Raw genomic sequence first — 13767 nt, forward strand, 5'->3', positions numbered from 1 at the left:
ACGCACCCGAGTACCGCCATTTTCGAGTACTTCAGTACTCGGGCGTAAAGATTCGGGGGGCGCTGGGGGGCGGGGAGAGGCGCGGCGGTGCGGGGGGTAGCAGCGGGGAACAGGGGGGAGCCCTCTCTCTCTCCCTCTCCCCCCCACTCCCCACTGCTACCCCCCGTGCCGCCACGGCGCCCCCCGAATCTTTACGCGCGAGTACCGCTGTACTCGAAAATGGCGGTGCTCGGGTGCGTAAGTACTCGTAACGAGTACGTTCGCTCATCTCTAATTGGAATCCAATGCTTCACATGGTAGCGATTTTTCAGCTGACGTTTTATCGTGGCTAAATAGTTGCAATAAAATGCTGGTGTGAAAGAAGACTCTGAATATCAATGTTTTCATTTACTTACAGCAAGCAGAGCTCTTGAAAGCAGGGAGGAAGCACAAAACGTAGTAGGAAGTTGCACAAACTTTATTTCCTTAAGTGCTTATTCACATGAGTGTATATTGACTGTCATTTTCACGGCCAGACGATATATACTTCCATCTGATGCACAGGCTCGGTGTATATGCCATCAGTAGGGGAGACAGCTTAGCTCTGCTAAGCTGTCTCCCCCTTGCCGGCTCACCTCCTCTCTCCTCACCTTCGGCTGTTTGCCTAGCTAAGCTCTCCTTCCCTGTCTCTTGTCCGCAGCCAGCAATGAGAGGGTGCGGAGTGGGTTGGAGCACAGATCCACACTACCCCGCCCCCTTCCATTGCAAACAGTGGCAAGGGGCAGAGAGGAGAAGGGGGATGGAGTTTAGCAGTCCCGCTGCTAAACTCCCTCCCACCTCCCTTCTTCCACCGCTGTCATTGGCTCCAATAGGAGTTAATGGTGGCAGACGTTGTCCGGACAGGAAGATAGCTTTTATGCCACGGGAATACGTCTGTGTGATCTGATGCATTGGAATCCAATGTATCAGATGGTAGCCTATATCAGCTGGCCGATATACGCTCGTGTGAATAAGCCATAAGACTGACAACATCTTGTAGATCCATGTAGATACCGGCAGATACTTTCTCAGCTCTTAGATTCAGTTATTTGCTGTGTTTGGCTTCTTACAGATTCTTCTGTTTGGGTTATTTAAGAGCACTTTGATCCTGTCCTCGGCCGACATTTTTCCTACGTCCTTCATTGTATAGGTTGTGTTTCTCGATGTACCCTTTTCACATAAAAGTCCACTCTCACACGGGCAGTGACGATAGAGTCCACCAACAGGCTGAAAGGAGAGATGATAGGGTTAACGAAGACACTCCTGACTCCTGGCCATCTGTTACTAACATATAAGATCAGCGGTGGGAGACGCAGCGTGAGGCCGGGGGTCCCATTACTGAGAACCTCATGTCTGATGCTACACATCCAGTGTGATGTTATTCTGTGAATACTGATGTCACTGTGGGGCGTTTACATCAGTTTTTGTGTATTTAATGCACAAATGTCATCTGATTGCAATCCGTTTTTTACATGGCTGAAAAATAACGAGAGGTGACCCAACTGGTAGAATTTAAAACTCCTATTGAATTCAATGAGTGTTAGAAAACAAGCACAGAACTCGCTCCCCGCCATGCAAGAGCATTGTAAGAGAATCCCACCAGAGCCGGACGTGCCGCTACTATTGTTTCATAAGCACCCCCCCTTCACACTGTCTCCTGGCAACATGTATAAAAAAGCAGTGAATGCGTGATCCCACTGACTACAACTAATGATTTTTGTCCATAAACACAACAAAAATAGGACATGCCTCGGGGTTTTCACACATGTAAAATATACCCTTCTGAATCCACCAATGCAAATCAATGGGATTGTATGCTGTCTGTTGAAATACAGCTGCAATAGGGATAGATAATACGCCCCTTTGAATTGTTCTAATGGGTCCAGGTCTTGTCCAAATTCTATCAGTTTTTAAACTCAGCTAGAACTTAAATGATAAAATCCTCCGTGTGAATAAGCCCTTATAGCAGTTTTTCATTGCAGTTTTTGGGCACTCAGCTTGTAGAGATGGAACACAAGGTTTTAGGGTGCATCTAAAATTGTGGTAATTTGCAGTAAAAGCTCATGTCACATCACTGCTGAGTGTACAAGCACCACACCGTATATGTATTCATACACTTCAGGAGGAATAAAGGAGGAACAGCTCCGAGTTCCAGTTTAAGATACTTCTTAAAGTATTAAGGGGGTTGCCTAAAACCACTGCTTTCAATGGGCCCAGCAGCAGCAGCGCCAACCCCATTGAAAGCAACGGGATAGCATCTTATGACAGCTGTGGCAGAAGTCTGCAATATACTCCCTATGTTTTAAATGGGGCTAGCACTGCTGCCACCGGCCCCATTGAAAACACTGAGCGATATCACAGATTTCTTCTCTGTGATGCGAAGCTCTACTAAAAATCATTGGTTTCAGAATCATCGCTGGGAAAATTATCGCTATTGGGTAAAAGCCCTTATTTTGTGGGCAGTGCATGTATTTAGTCAATCAGACATGTGAGGAGAGGTGACGGCTCCTCTGTAGGGTTGTCATATGTATAAGGCCGTATTCACACCGCTGATACTTCTGTGTAGGTTCTTTCTGTGAGATGGACACAACATGCACAGAAAATTAATTTATTTCAATAGGTTCATTCACATGAGTGAGTTTTCTCACAGACTGATGATCCAAGGTGGAAAAATCATTGCGTGTCCAAGTTTTGTGCAAATCTGGCACAAGAATGAGCCCCGTAACCTGCAGTGCACTGCGATGCGTGTTGTTCCAAAGAATCTCAAGAGTAACTCACTCTCGCCCATTTAAATATGGCCTAACGGCGCCTTCACATGGCCATAAGCAGTTTTGCACATAACTCAGTGCAATATATTTGCGCTATGAAGGACTCTTTCTTGTCCGCATATTGGCACATTTTGTTGTACTTTTTGCACATGCAGGGATGTTCATCTCCACACGGCAGGCAAACACCTGCGATTTAAATGGCTATTTATCCTAATGAGTTCCGGAAGTGTTATTTTTTTCACAGAATGATGCATCTGTGCGCGTTGCACATCTTTAATGGACTTCTATAAGGACCCTCGGTGTGCAAATAAGCATGTCCTATATTTTTTGGGCGACAAGAAATGAGTGCACAAAAAAGGAAGTTCGAATCCATTTAAATCTATGGGTTCTGTTTTCCGCATAGTGTGCACACAAATATGCCCGTGAGACGTCGCCTTGAAGGCTTATTCTAATGTAAGTATATCGGCCGGGTTTTCATGCCAGGCTGATATACGCTGTCCCTTTCTGCAGGGGAAGGAGGTGTGTTTTGCCGGAAGCAGTTCACTGAGCTCCCACCCCCTCTCCGCCCCTTGCCACTATTTGCAATGGGAGGGGCAGGGCAGGGGTGGAGCTAAGTTATGCCCCGTTCTGCCCCCTTCCATTGCAAATAGAGGTAATGGGCAGAGAGTGGGTGGGAGCTCAGTGAACTGCTCCCAGCCCGCCCACCTCCACCCCCTACAGAGAGAGACAGCGTGTATCGTCCGGGCGTGAAAACCCGGCCGATATACGCACGTCGGAATTAGCCCTAAGGGAGAAACCAGTATAGCAGTCGCTTACAGATACTCACCTCAAGGTTACATTCCTTATTTTCTGCTGCCTTTGGTCTACATTTACCAGTCTTATAAGTGTGATAATACAAAGGGCCTCGGCAGCACCCACTCTTACATAGAGTATTTAGAGTACAGTAATCTCCATTGTCCTAAATGTATAAGAGGGGAAATAAATATTGATATGTGAATTATAATTCTCTGTATAAGGCCTCCTTCACACCACCGTATACAGGTTTATGTTTGGCCATATGTGGCGTTTATTTGCATGAATGAATATTTGACCTGATCTTTATTCGTGTATTTCACGTCATTCATATGGGGTACTGCTGCGTGAATGTTAAAAAATACACTGAGGAAGGAAAGACTATTAGGGAAAGTTCAGACCGTCATTTTTCCTATCTGTGCTGTCCATGTAATTCACGGCACACGGATCCATATTTGCCAATAAGGCTATTCACATGAGCGCTATTTTGCATCGACTATGTCCTGTTCTGGTCCGTGACATGAATGTTGGTAAGATATGTAATGTCCACTACCTGCCGCTCAGCCAACACATGGATGTACATCTCTGTGCTGTCCTAGATTGTCACGCACAATTTGCAACTGTCTGTCTGAACGCAGTCGTAGCCCTCATTCATACAGAATGTTTGTCGGTATTTCAAATGTTCTTGTGGCCCTTTTTTTCTATAGAAGTTCTGTTGAAAGACTGTAAGCGGCGAGAGCTTTAATTAAAAAAAAAGCATCAGTCTGGTATTTTAATAAAGTTTAAAAATACTTTAACTCATTAGTGTCCATATGTACGCTTTTTCATGGAGGCTACTAGCAGGTCTTAAGGCCCATTTAAACACAATGATTATCGCTTGAAATTCACTCAAAAGCTGTCTTTTGAGCGATAATCGTTGGATCTAAATGCGTGGCTATTGTGCACTGTTCATTCATCGCTCATTTCTAACCAGCTAGAAATTAGAGATGAACCTTATCAGCATTGCATGCTGATATCTCAGCTGGCAGTACTGAGAGCATTCTTTCAGACAGTATCCTGCTGGCACTTCTCAGCAGGACACCAGCTGAAAGCATGGAGAACAATGTAACTGTTTGCATATTCAAAACAGCTGTATTGTTCTCAGAGTTATCACAGCATTTTCCCACTCTGCCTGCATAACTTTTAAGAAGCTAAGCAGCTACTATAGACTATGCAAAGATGATAGCTGAAAACTGTCCCTCAAACTGTCGTTTGAGCGATTTTTGAGCCATCATATGGGATTTGGCTAATGGGATTTTGGTTCTGGAGATCTTTTTCTTGACTAAGTTTGCCATCATGCGTGTGGGTTTGTTATTTGATGAATAGTAAGTTGCTTTTGATGATCTCATTTCTTTTTCATAATTGTCAATCAGTAGATTTCTAAGATTTTGTCTAAGTTTGAATAGTTCGTTGTGGAGGGAATCAGAGGGGGATCTGGACAGTTGGCTTTCTTTTTCAGTGATTTGTGATAGGAGTTCGTTTGGTTGGTGGCTTTTTTTTTTTTTTATATCTTGCACTAATTTTAATTAAGGTTCCTCTAATGTAGGCTTTATGGGCATTCCAAAATATTAGCACTAAGACTATTAAACATATTACCCAATTTAATCCATTCAGATCAAGTAGGATTCGTAAAAGATAGACAAGCCTCAGAGGGAACTAGAAGAATACTCAACCTTTTATACAAACTCGAAACCACACACACTCCCTCAGTCTTACTTGCCCTTGACGCTGAAAAAGCCTTTGATAGGCTCCATTGGAAATATGCCTTTGCCACCCTACAAAAATTTGGATTCTCTGGCAACATACTTAAAGCTATCCAAGCCCAGTATACTTCACCATCGGCAAAAATCTTTGCTGACGGTATGCTATCATCCTCCTTTCCAATCACCAACGGCACACGCCAGGGCTGTCCGCTTTCCCCCCTAATATTTACCTTGGTTATGAAACCCCTAGTGGAATATATAAGAACTTGCCCGGACGTTCAAGGAATAGTAGCCGGCTCGAGACAACACAAAATAAGCCTATTTGCCGATGATATCCTACTTACGCTCTCCAACCCATTCTCATCCTTAAGAACAACGCAAAAAATACTAAAAAAATTCTCGGAAATCTCCTATTATAAATTGAATATTACCAAATCACAAATTTTAGGCATAGACATACAAGAAAATCCCTTGGCCCTCCTTGGAAAAGGACTTTAATAACCAAAAACCCTTAAAACATCTTCTAATTACATCTATCATTGGTACTATACACCCCACACTATCGAAACCATTTAAAAACTCATACCTCTCTCCACCAATGAGAGCATCGATAGAAGCCTGGACTGATCTGATACGCAACCTCGATAACTCCACACCCTCTACCCCTTTGAAAATACCTTTGGAAACTTTAGAACTTCTTATTCCTAATCTAAATACTAGGTCATGGTCCAGACAAGGCCTTGAATCTATATATGACCTTTTCTCCTCAAATAAACTCCTCCCCTTTCGGGACTTGACCAACAATTTCCAACTCCCATACTCAGACATCTATAAATACATTCAAATATACTCCTTCTTACATAACCACCACCTAGAAAATATCAGAATCCCTAAAATTGTTTCATTCTTAGATGAACCACAAATCAAAATGTGCACCCGAATATTCTACGACATCTTCTCAGGAAACCTGAGACCACCAGGCAAATGTCATCTCATAAATTGGAGCAGGGATTTCGGGAAGGAAATACCCCTAGACCAGTGGCTCAGGGCCTTTGATTGGGTTAGACAATCCTCGCAGGGCGCAAACCTAATCGAGACACATTTGAAGCTCCTCACATGTTGGTATTACACCCCTCTGGTTCTAGCTAGAAGGGGACTTTCCGATAGCGACAGATGCTGGAGAAACTGTAAAAATAAAGGCTCCCTCATCCATATTCTTTGGTCATGCCCTCTCCTAACCCCCTTATGGAAAGAAGTATATAATCTTATATATAGACTTACAGCTTTCAAACCCCCTTTTCTCCTGAACTTGCCTTACTGCTCCTAAACACAGCCAAAATGCCCTCCCATCATAAAAAAAACTGGTAGGTCATATCCTTTTGGCAACAAAATTCCTGATAGCCAGACGTTGGAAATCTGAGACAGTCCCAACACTGACAGATCTCATCAACCTAGTGTCGGAACATAGTCTATATGAAAAGATATTAGCCCTCAGAAACAATGACATCAATAGATTTGAAATGATGTGGAAGCCTTGGAACAGCACATTCCATCCTTAATAACAACAATTTCGGTGAATCTATGCTTTTCATTCTTTCACTATCAAACATCCCTTGCTTTCTACTTTCCTTAACCCACCACCACATCCCAACTCTCCCTTACCCCTCACCCCTTATCCCCCCCCATTCACAAACACGCTTACATTATGTTTCAAATCAGTTTCAAACTGTTTATTCTTCACCAACTAATATCGAGAGGTTACTCGATAGCTATGAATACCGGTTTAACTACTGTTACGCATAAATGAGTACCACTTATACTAGACTTATGTATATTGTCTATACTCAGAGTGTGATTTTCTATTTCTGTAACCTTCTTAATAAAACAATAAAAAACTATTGAAAGAAAAAAATATTTTTTTTGCTATTCTACATGGGGAATTATTTTGTCTCCATATAGTGTGTGACAACTTGAGGATTGTTCTCACATCAGATCGTTATCTTCCCTCTACCAGATAGATGGTCCCACACCAGTAAACTACATCCAGGCCAGAAGTTTGGTGCAAGCTTAACAAATCCGTCCTTTTTTGTGGCAAACCAACAAACTCATAACATAATCTTCACACTGTTCTCATTCGTCGAAGTGTACGCAAACAGATACAATTTCCTGACCATCTGGCTGCTATATAACACAGACATTAGGCCTCTTTCACAAGGGAGGCAGCGATATCGGCGCTACAAAATCGCAGCAGGTGTTTTTCCCGCAATTTTGTAGCGTCACTGATGTGTTTTTTTTTGTGAAAAATCATGCATCACTATGCTGCTGACAGCGATAAAATAGCAGCATAAACTCGGCGGTTTAATCGCGAGAAGGTTAAGCACTACCCCTTAAATAAGCCCAAGCTGAATTTCCTGAAAATAAAATGGAACACTTACCTAAAAGGCTCAGTCCTTACCGCTGCTCTCCAGAGCTCCGCTCGGAGTCCTGCAGTCCTCGTTCGCTCACAGAACATCACTTCCTGGTAGAGGGATTCAGAAATCCGAACAAGAGGAATCGATGGCTCTGATTGGTTCATCCAGCGCTACTCAGCCAATCAATGCAGTGCTCAATGAACCAATGCGAGAACTGTGATTGGTTCATCCAGCTTTGCATTGATTGGCAGAGCAGAGTTTGAAAAATACCAATGACGTTGTGGAGGTGGGAATTTAGGAATTGGCTGAGCCGCAGAGCTCTGGACAGCAGCAGAAGGACCCGGACCTCCTCTGCTAGATAAGTATTCCATTTTTTCTGGGAATGTAGCTAGGGCTTATTTTATGGGTAGGAAACGCATCGCATCTCACAAAAATGGCTTGTTCGTTAGATGCGATAAACAAGAAGTCTCTATAGGGAAACATGGGTTACAAAACATCACAAACTGCGGCAGTACAGAGAATGCCACTTTTTTTTCTCACAGCATAGATTCGGAGAAAACATCGCTAATGTGACGGAACCCATAGGAAAGCATGGGCTTTACATACATGCGATTTATAGCACTGTCACACCGTGAGAAAATCACACAATTTTGTTGCCCATGTGAAAGCGGCCTTACACTGTCTAACCTATAGGCCTAGGGTTTCAAACACATAGCAATGTCCATAACACTATACCAATCCAGGATGTCAGTCTAGGGGTGTAACTCTCCCATCAGTCACAGCAGCTTAGTCTCCACCGGATCTCTCAAGGACCATTCCCATGGGACACTGAACTGAGCAAGACCAGAGCCACATCCACAGAGGTGTTCTCTTATTAATCAGCAGACTTAACCCTATCCCTGTTAAATATTTCTCAGTAAAGCCTGCTCTCCAGCCCCTACTGGCTATTTGTGATACTGCCTTACCACAGGTGATATTTTTTTTTAAATATTATAATAGTAATGTTATATGGAGAAAGAAATATTTATGCTTTATAGATTAAAAAAAAGGATTAGTGAGGTTTATTATTAGAGATGAGCGAGCACCAAAATGCTTGGGTGCTCAATGCTCGAGTCGAACTTTTCGCGATGCTCGAAAGCTCGTTTCGAGTAACGAACCCCATTGAAGTCAATGGGAGACTCGAGCATTTTTGTATATGACCGATGCTCCACATAGGTCTTCACTTGTGAACTTGGAAAACATCCGAAAGTCATGGAAACACCATGGAAACGGATAGGAAAGGGCAGGGGCAGCATGCAGGGCTGCATCTTCGGCTCCCAGGTCCCACTATTAAGCCACAATAGGGGCAAGAGTATGCCCCCCCCCAACAATTTTTACTTCAGACAAACCCTCATTAGCAAGGCACACCTTGGCTAAGCACTACACTACCTGCAACCAAGCACAATCACTGCCTGCGGGTCACACCACTGCCTCTTCTCCTAGGTTACATGCTGCCCAACCCCCCGCACGACCCGGCGTCCACAGTGCACGCAAGTGTTTCCCTGCGCAGCCTTCAGATGCCCTCATGCCACATGCTCGCTTCATAGCTACACCACCCTCATGTCTACTTCTAAGTGCATCTGCGGCCTAGTCAGTCACTGTATTATTTTTACCAGATAGGTAAAACACCGCGATGGGAAGACTTAGTGCACCCATAGTATAGACAGGTCCCTGTAACATTCCTGTAGCACAAGTATAGGCAGACCCCTGCAACATTTCTGTAGCACAAGTATAGGCAGGCCCCTGTAACATTTCTGTAGTAAACGTATAGAGACCCCAGTAACATTTCTGTAGTAGAAGTATACACAGACCCCAGTAACATTTCTGTAGCAGAAGTATAGGCAGACCCCAGTAACATTTCTTTTTTTTTTTTTTTTGAATAACAATTTTATTGAGTTTTTACAACATAAAGTTTCATACAGGCCGGGTTGCAATGATACAGCTGATATCAGTAAGAATTCTTATCCTAACAAAGGCACTATTAACGGTCTTACAGTTCTCATTCCTGCTGCAATAACCTGCATTCTTTGCTTTCTGTAACAACAATAAACTGTATTGAACAAAAATTTTTCTTTGGACCGTATTTGCTCCAGTAACGTCCAGATAGTGGGGTTGCTGCCTACGGGTGAGCCCATATATCTAGCTGCACTTGCTCGGTTGGCATCAGTCCACTGCGGTCGAGCAGCTTCGTTTAACGGTCTGATGTAATTAACTATACATTAGGAGGCTACCCGATACATCATGGCAGCCTTCGTTCTGTATAAACATATTGCGCATCGTAACATAAGTGGGGAGGGGATGGGGGTGGGAGAGAGGGGGTAGGGGGGCGGGGGGTGGGTGGTTCTTAGGGTTTGTACTTGGGGTTAATCCCCTCGTTCTTACTTTGTAGTCGTTGTGTCTTTCGGGGGTATAAGGTGCGTGTGTCGGTTGTGACCGATATAGCATGGGTGCTCCCCGCCTGTGCCAGCCTCCGCGCCAGTTCCAACGTCTGGGGCCGCTTTCCCGGCAATGCCCGGGTGTTTGTTTCAGTGTTTTAGGTGTGGCTGTGAGTGGGAATACTCCGCCTTTAGACCCATGGGTCTCCCATCATCTCACGTCTTGGTCCAGGGGGACTCCAGAGATTGTGGGCTGAGCTACTCTAAGGTATTCTTTTCCACAGCTCCCATTCCTTTATGAATTTGTCTCGAGTGTTGGTTTTCCAACTCGTTAGTTCCTCCAGGTTGTATAATAAGTCCACCCTGTCTCTCCACTGTGCTGCGGTTGGGGGGGATTTTTGTAGCCACATGGTCGGGATTAGGGCCTTCGCGACGTCTAACAGTAGGGCAATGAGTTTGTCTTTGAGGGGGTGGAAATTGTCTGACGGTTTCCATAGGAGTACCAATTCTGGTGTTAGTTTTAGATTTGGTTTTACGGTTTTGATTAATTCCTCAATGTCCTTCCAGAACGGGCCAAGTGCTGGGCAATCCCACCAGATGTGTTTGTATGAGCCTGTCGCGGCGTCACACCTCCAACACCTCTCGTGGGGGGCTAGTTTATGTGTGTATAGCCATTGAGGAGTTCTATACCACCTTGCTAGTATCTTGTAGTGGCTTTCTTGTAGGAGCACACAGGGGGATAGTCCAAAGGCTAGTCTAAGTATGATTTTTGTGTCCTCCGCCGAGATTGTGGTGTTAAGTTCGCGTTCCCAAGAGCTAAGGTAGGCAGGCTTGTACCCCTTGGAGGGTGAGATGTATTTTTTTTGGTGGTTCGCGATGACCTTGATTTTTGGTGCCCCTTCTAGGTAGAATTTTTCGAACGGTGTTGCGGGTCTGGTTGATCTGTAGTTTTTAGCGAAGTCCTCTATTGTTTTAGTGACCTGGACTTTTTGTAGAAAAGGGATATTTAGGTCGGGGGCTAAGAGGTGTATCGCCTCTCCGGCTCCTCGATGCACTATGGGTTGCAGGTCGCCCAATTTGATTCCTGCGAGTTTCTCCCATACACTCCTAGACGCCGGGTCTGGTGCGATACCCAGTAGTTTGCCCAGCGTGTTTAATGGGGTGATCGGGGAGGGGTTAGGGGCTATGGTGGGTCTCAGTATGTCCCAGGTCTCGCAGGGGGCTCTCAACAGAGGGTTAAAACCCTTGGAGCTATAGCGGTGTCTAGAGGGGTGCCAGAGGTCGTCTAATGTGGGGTCGCCATGGGAATGTCTAGCTAGTTGTGGCAAGAGGGGGTCTCTTGCTGGGTGGACAAGGTCCAGCCAGTAGCTGAGTTGAATAGCTCTGTATATGTCGGGGACGTGCGGCAGGTCGATGCCCCCCTCTCCTCTCCTCCTGATGAGTAAGGTGTGGGCTATGCGCGGTCTCTTCTGCCTCCAAATGTACTGAGAGAAGAGTCGCCGAAGGGATTGAAAGAAGGGTCCGGGTATATGGATCGGGAGCATGCGCATTTTGTATGTTATGATGGGAAGGACGTATGATTTGACAATATTTTTTCTTCCGAACCATGAAATGTAAGGTAAATCATAAGTTCGTAGAATATTTTTTATTAGTGAGAGAAGAGGCTGGAAGTTGGATGTGTATAGGTTTTCAATCCTTTTGGTAATTTTAATGCCAAGGTAGTCTATGGCGTCTTCCGTCCATGTGAAGGGGGAGTTGGACTTTAGGGCGGTGCTAAGTGTCCGTGGGATCGATACGTTTAAAATGGTCGATTTCGAGTAATTTATTTTGAAGTCCGATATGGTGCCGAATGATTCCAGCAATGAGATCAGTTTGGGGATTCCTGTCGCCGGGTTAGTTATCATAAACATAATGTCATCCGCGAAAGCGGCTGTTGAGAATGATTGTCTTCCTGCTGTGATCCCTCTTATTTCTGGGTGTGCTCTGACTGTGTGTAGCAGTGGTTCTAGGGCCAGCACGAACAGGATCGGGGAAAGCGGGCACCCCTGTCGGGTTCCATTGTGAATCCCGAATGTGGGTGAGAGGATATTATTAATCCTCAGCCTCGCGTGTGGGTTGCTATATAAGGAGAAAATTGCCGATATCCAGGCTCTGGGGAAGTTGTAGTTGGCTAGGACCCTTTCTAAGTATATCCAATTTACCCGGTCGAACGCCTTTTCGGCGTCGGTCCCTATTAGTGCCAGTGGGATTTTTTGGGTTTGGGCTAGTCTTATTGCGTGCAGTATTCTATGGCAATTGTTCTTTCCCTCCCTTCCCTTTATGAATCCTGTTTGTTCCTTGTGGATCAATGTGGGGACGATGTCTTCCATCCTCTTGACCAGGAATTTTGCCCATAGTTTCATGTCGTGGTTAATGAGTGAGATTGGCCTATAATTTGAACAGGACGTGGGGTCTTTGTTGTCTTTGTGTATGTGTGTGATGTGTGCCTCGAGGGCTTGCTTAGGGAGTTCTCCTCCTTGTAGTAGGGAATTAAATAGTTCTTTTAATTTGGGAGCAAGAATTGGTTTAAAGGATTTATAATATCTATCTGAGAAACCATCCGGCCCCGGACTCTTGCCCGAAGGGCTTGAGTCAATTAGCTCCTCGACTTCTTGGTCTGACGCTGGTGACATGAGAGCTAATGCAGATGTCTCATCAAGTTTTGGAAGGTTTATTGTACGCAGGAAAGAGTTTATTCTTTCTTTTTGTAGGTCTTGGTCTGCTGGGTTTGGATGGTCCCTCAGATTATACAGTTTAGAGTAGAAAGCGTGAAAGACATTGGCTATGTCTTGAGAGTTGTTGGCTATCTTTTCCGTCTGGTCTTTTATTGTGTTGATGTGGTTTCTTGTCTGGGATTTTTTGAGTAGGGCTGTCATGTATTTGCTGCCCTTATTGCCCTGGATATATACTGATTGTTTGAGGTGTAGGTGTTTTCTATTGAATCTAGAGCGTAAAAGGCAGCCCAGCTCTCTCCTTTTATCTGTTAATTCATCAAAATTTCTTTTTTTTGAGTGAGAGTTTGGCTACTCTTTCTAGTTTTGCTATTTGAGAGAGAAGGGTGTCAATCTCTTGGTGTTGTTGTTTCCTAGCTCTCGCTCCCAGGGCGATGAGTAACCCCCTCATATAGGCCTTGTGGGTCTCCCAGACTATCGGGACTTTTGGTAGGGCCTCGCTATTGATCTGGAAGTACTCCTCTAGGAGTTCCGTGAGCTTAAGCCTGTCCTCTTCTTTGTCTAGCAGTGTGTTGCTCATGCGCCACGTCCTCTCTCCCGGGCCCTCTGAAGAGATTCTGACATCTATGTGGATAGGCGCGTGGTCCGAGATCGAAATTACCTCGATTTTAGTGTGTACTACTTGCGGCAGAAGGGAGTTGGAGATAAATAGATCATCGAGTCTTTGATAGGACTCATGAGGTTGCGAGTAGTGAGTATAGTCTCTGGTCGTGGGATTAAGCATGCGCCATGCATCCGTTACACCCAGCTCCTCTAGTTCCTTAATTAGTCTACTTAGGCGCCCCTGCGAGACCCGGGATCTGCCCTTAGAGGAGTCGAGAAGGGGATTAAGGGTTACGTTTAGATCACCG

General features: G+C 44.8%; 1 protein-coding gene across 5 annotated transcripts in view; it reads right to left on the bottom strand.

The window, feature by feature from the left end:
* Positions 1 to 350: 350 nt before the first annotated feature.
* LOC136588552 (leucine-rich colipase-like protein 1) overlaps positions 351 to 13767 on the bottom strand; it is a 148950-nt gene continuing 135533 nt past the window's right edge. For 3 of the 5 annotated variants that reach the window (XM_066587904.1, XM_066587912.1, XM_066587896.1), the window contains one exon: positions 351 to 1245. In XM_066587904.1, coding sequence (XP_066444001.1) covers positions 1158 to 1245 — 88 coding nt within the window. In that variant the 3' untranslated portion in view covers positions 351 to 1157. Of the gene's footprint in view, positions 1246 to 3612; positions 3745 to 13767 lie in introns of all 5 variants that reach the window. The other 2 variants (XM_066587888.1, XM_066587877.1) reach the window with 1 other exon arrangement.

This window comes from Eleutherodactylus coqui, chromosome 1 (genome assembly GCF_035609145.1).
Source record: "Eleutherodactylus coqui strain aEleCoq1 chromosome 1, aEleCoq1.hap1, whole genome shotgun sequence".
NCBI classification, from domain to species: Eukaryota; Metazoa; Chordata; class Amphibia; order Anura; family Eleutherodactylidae; genus Eleutherodactylus; species Eleutherodactylus coqui.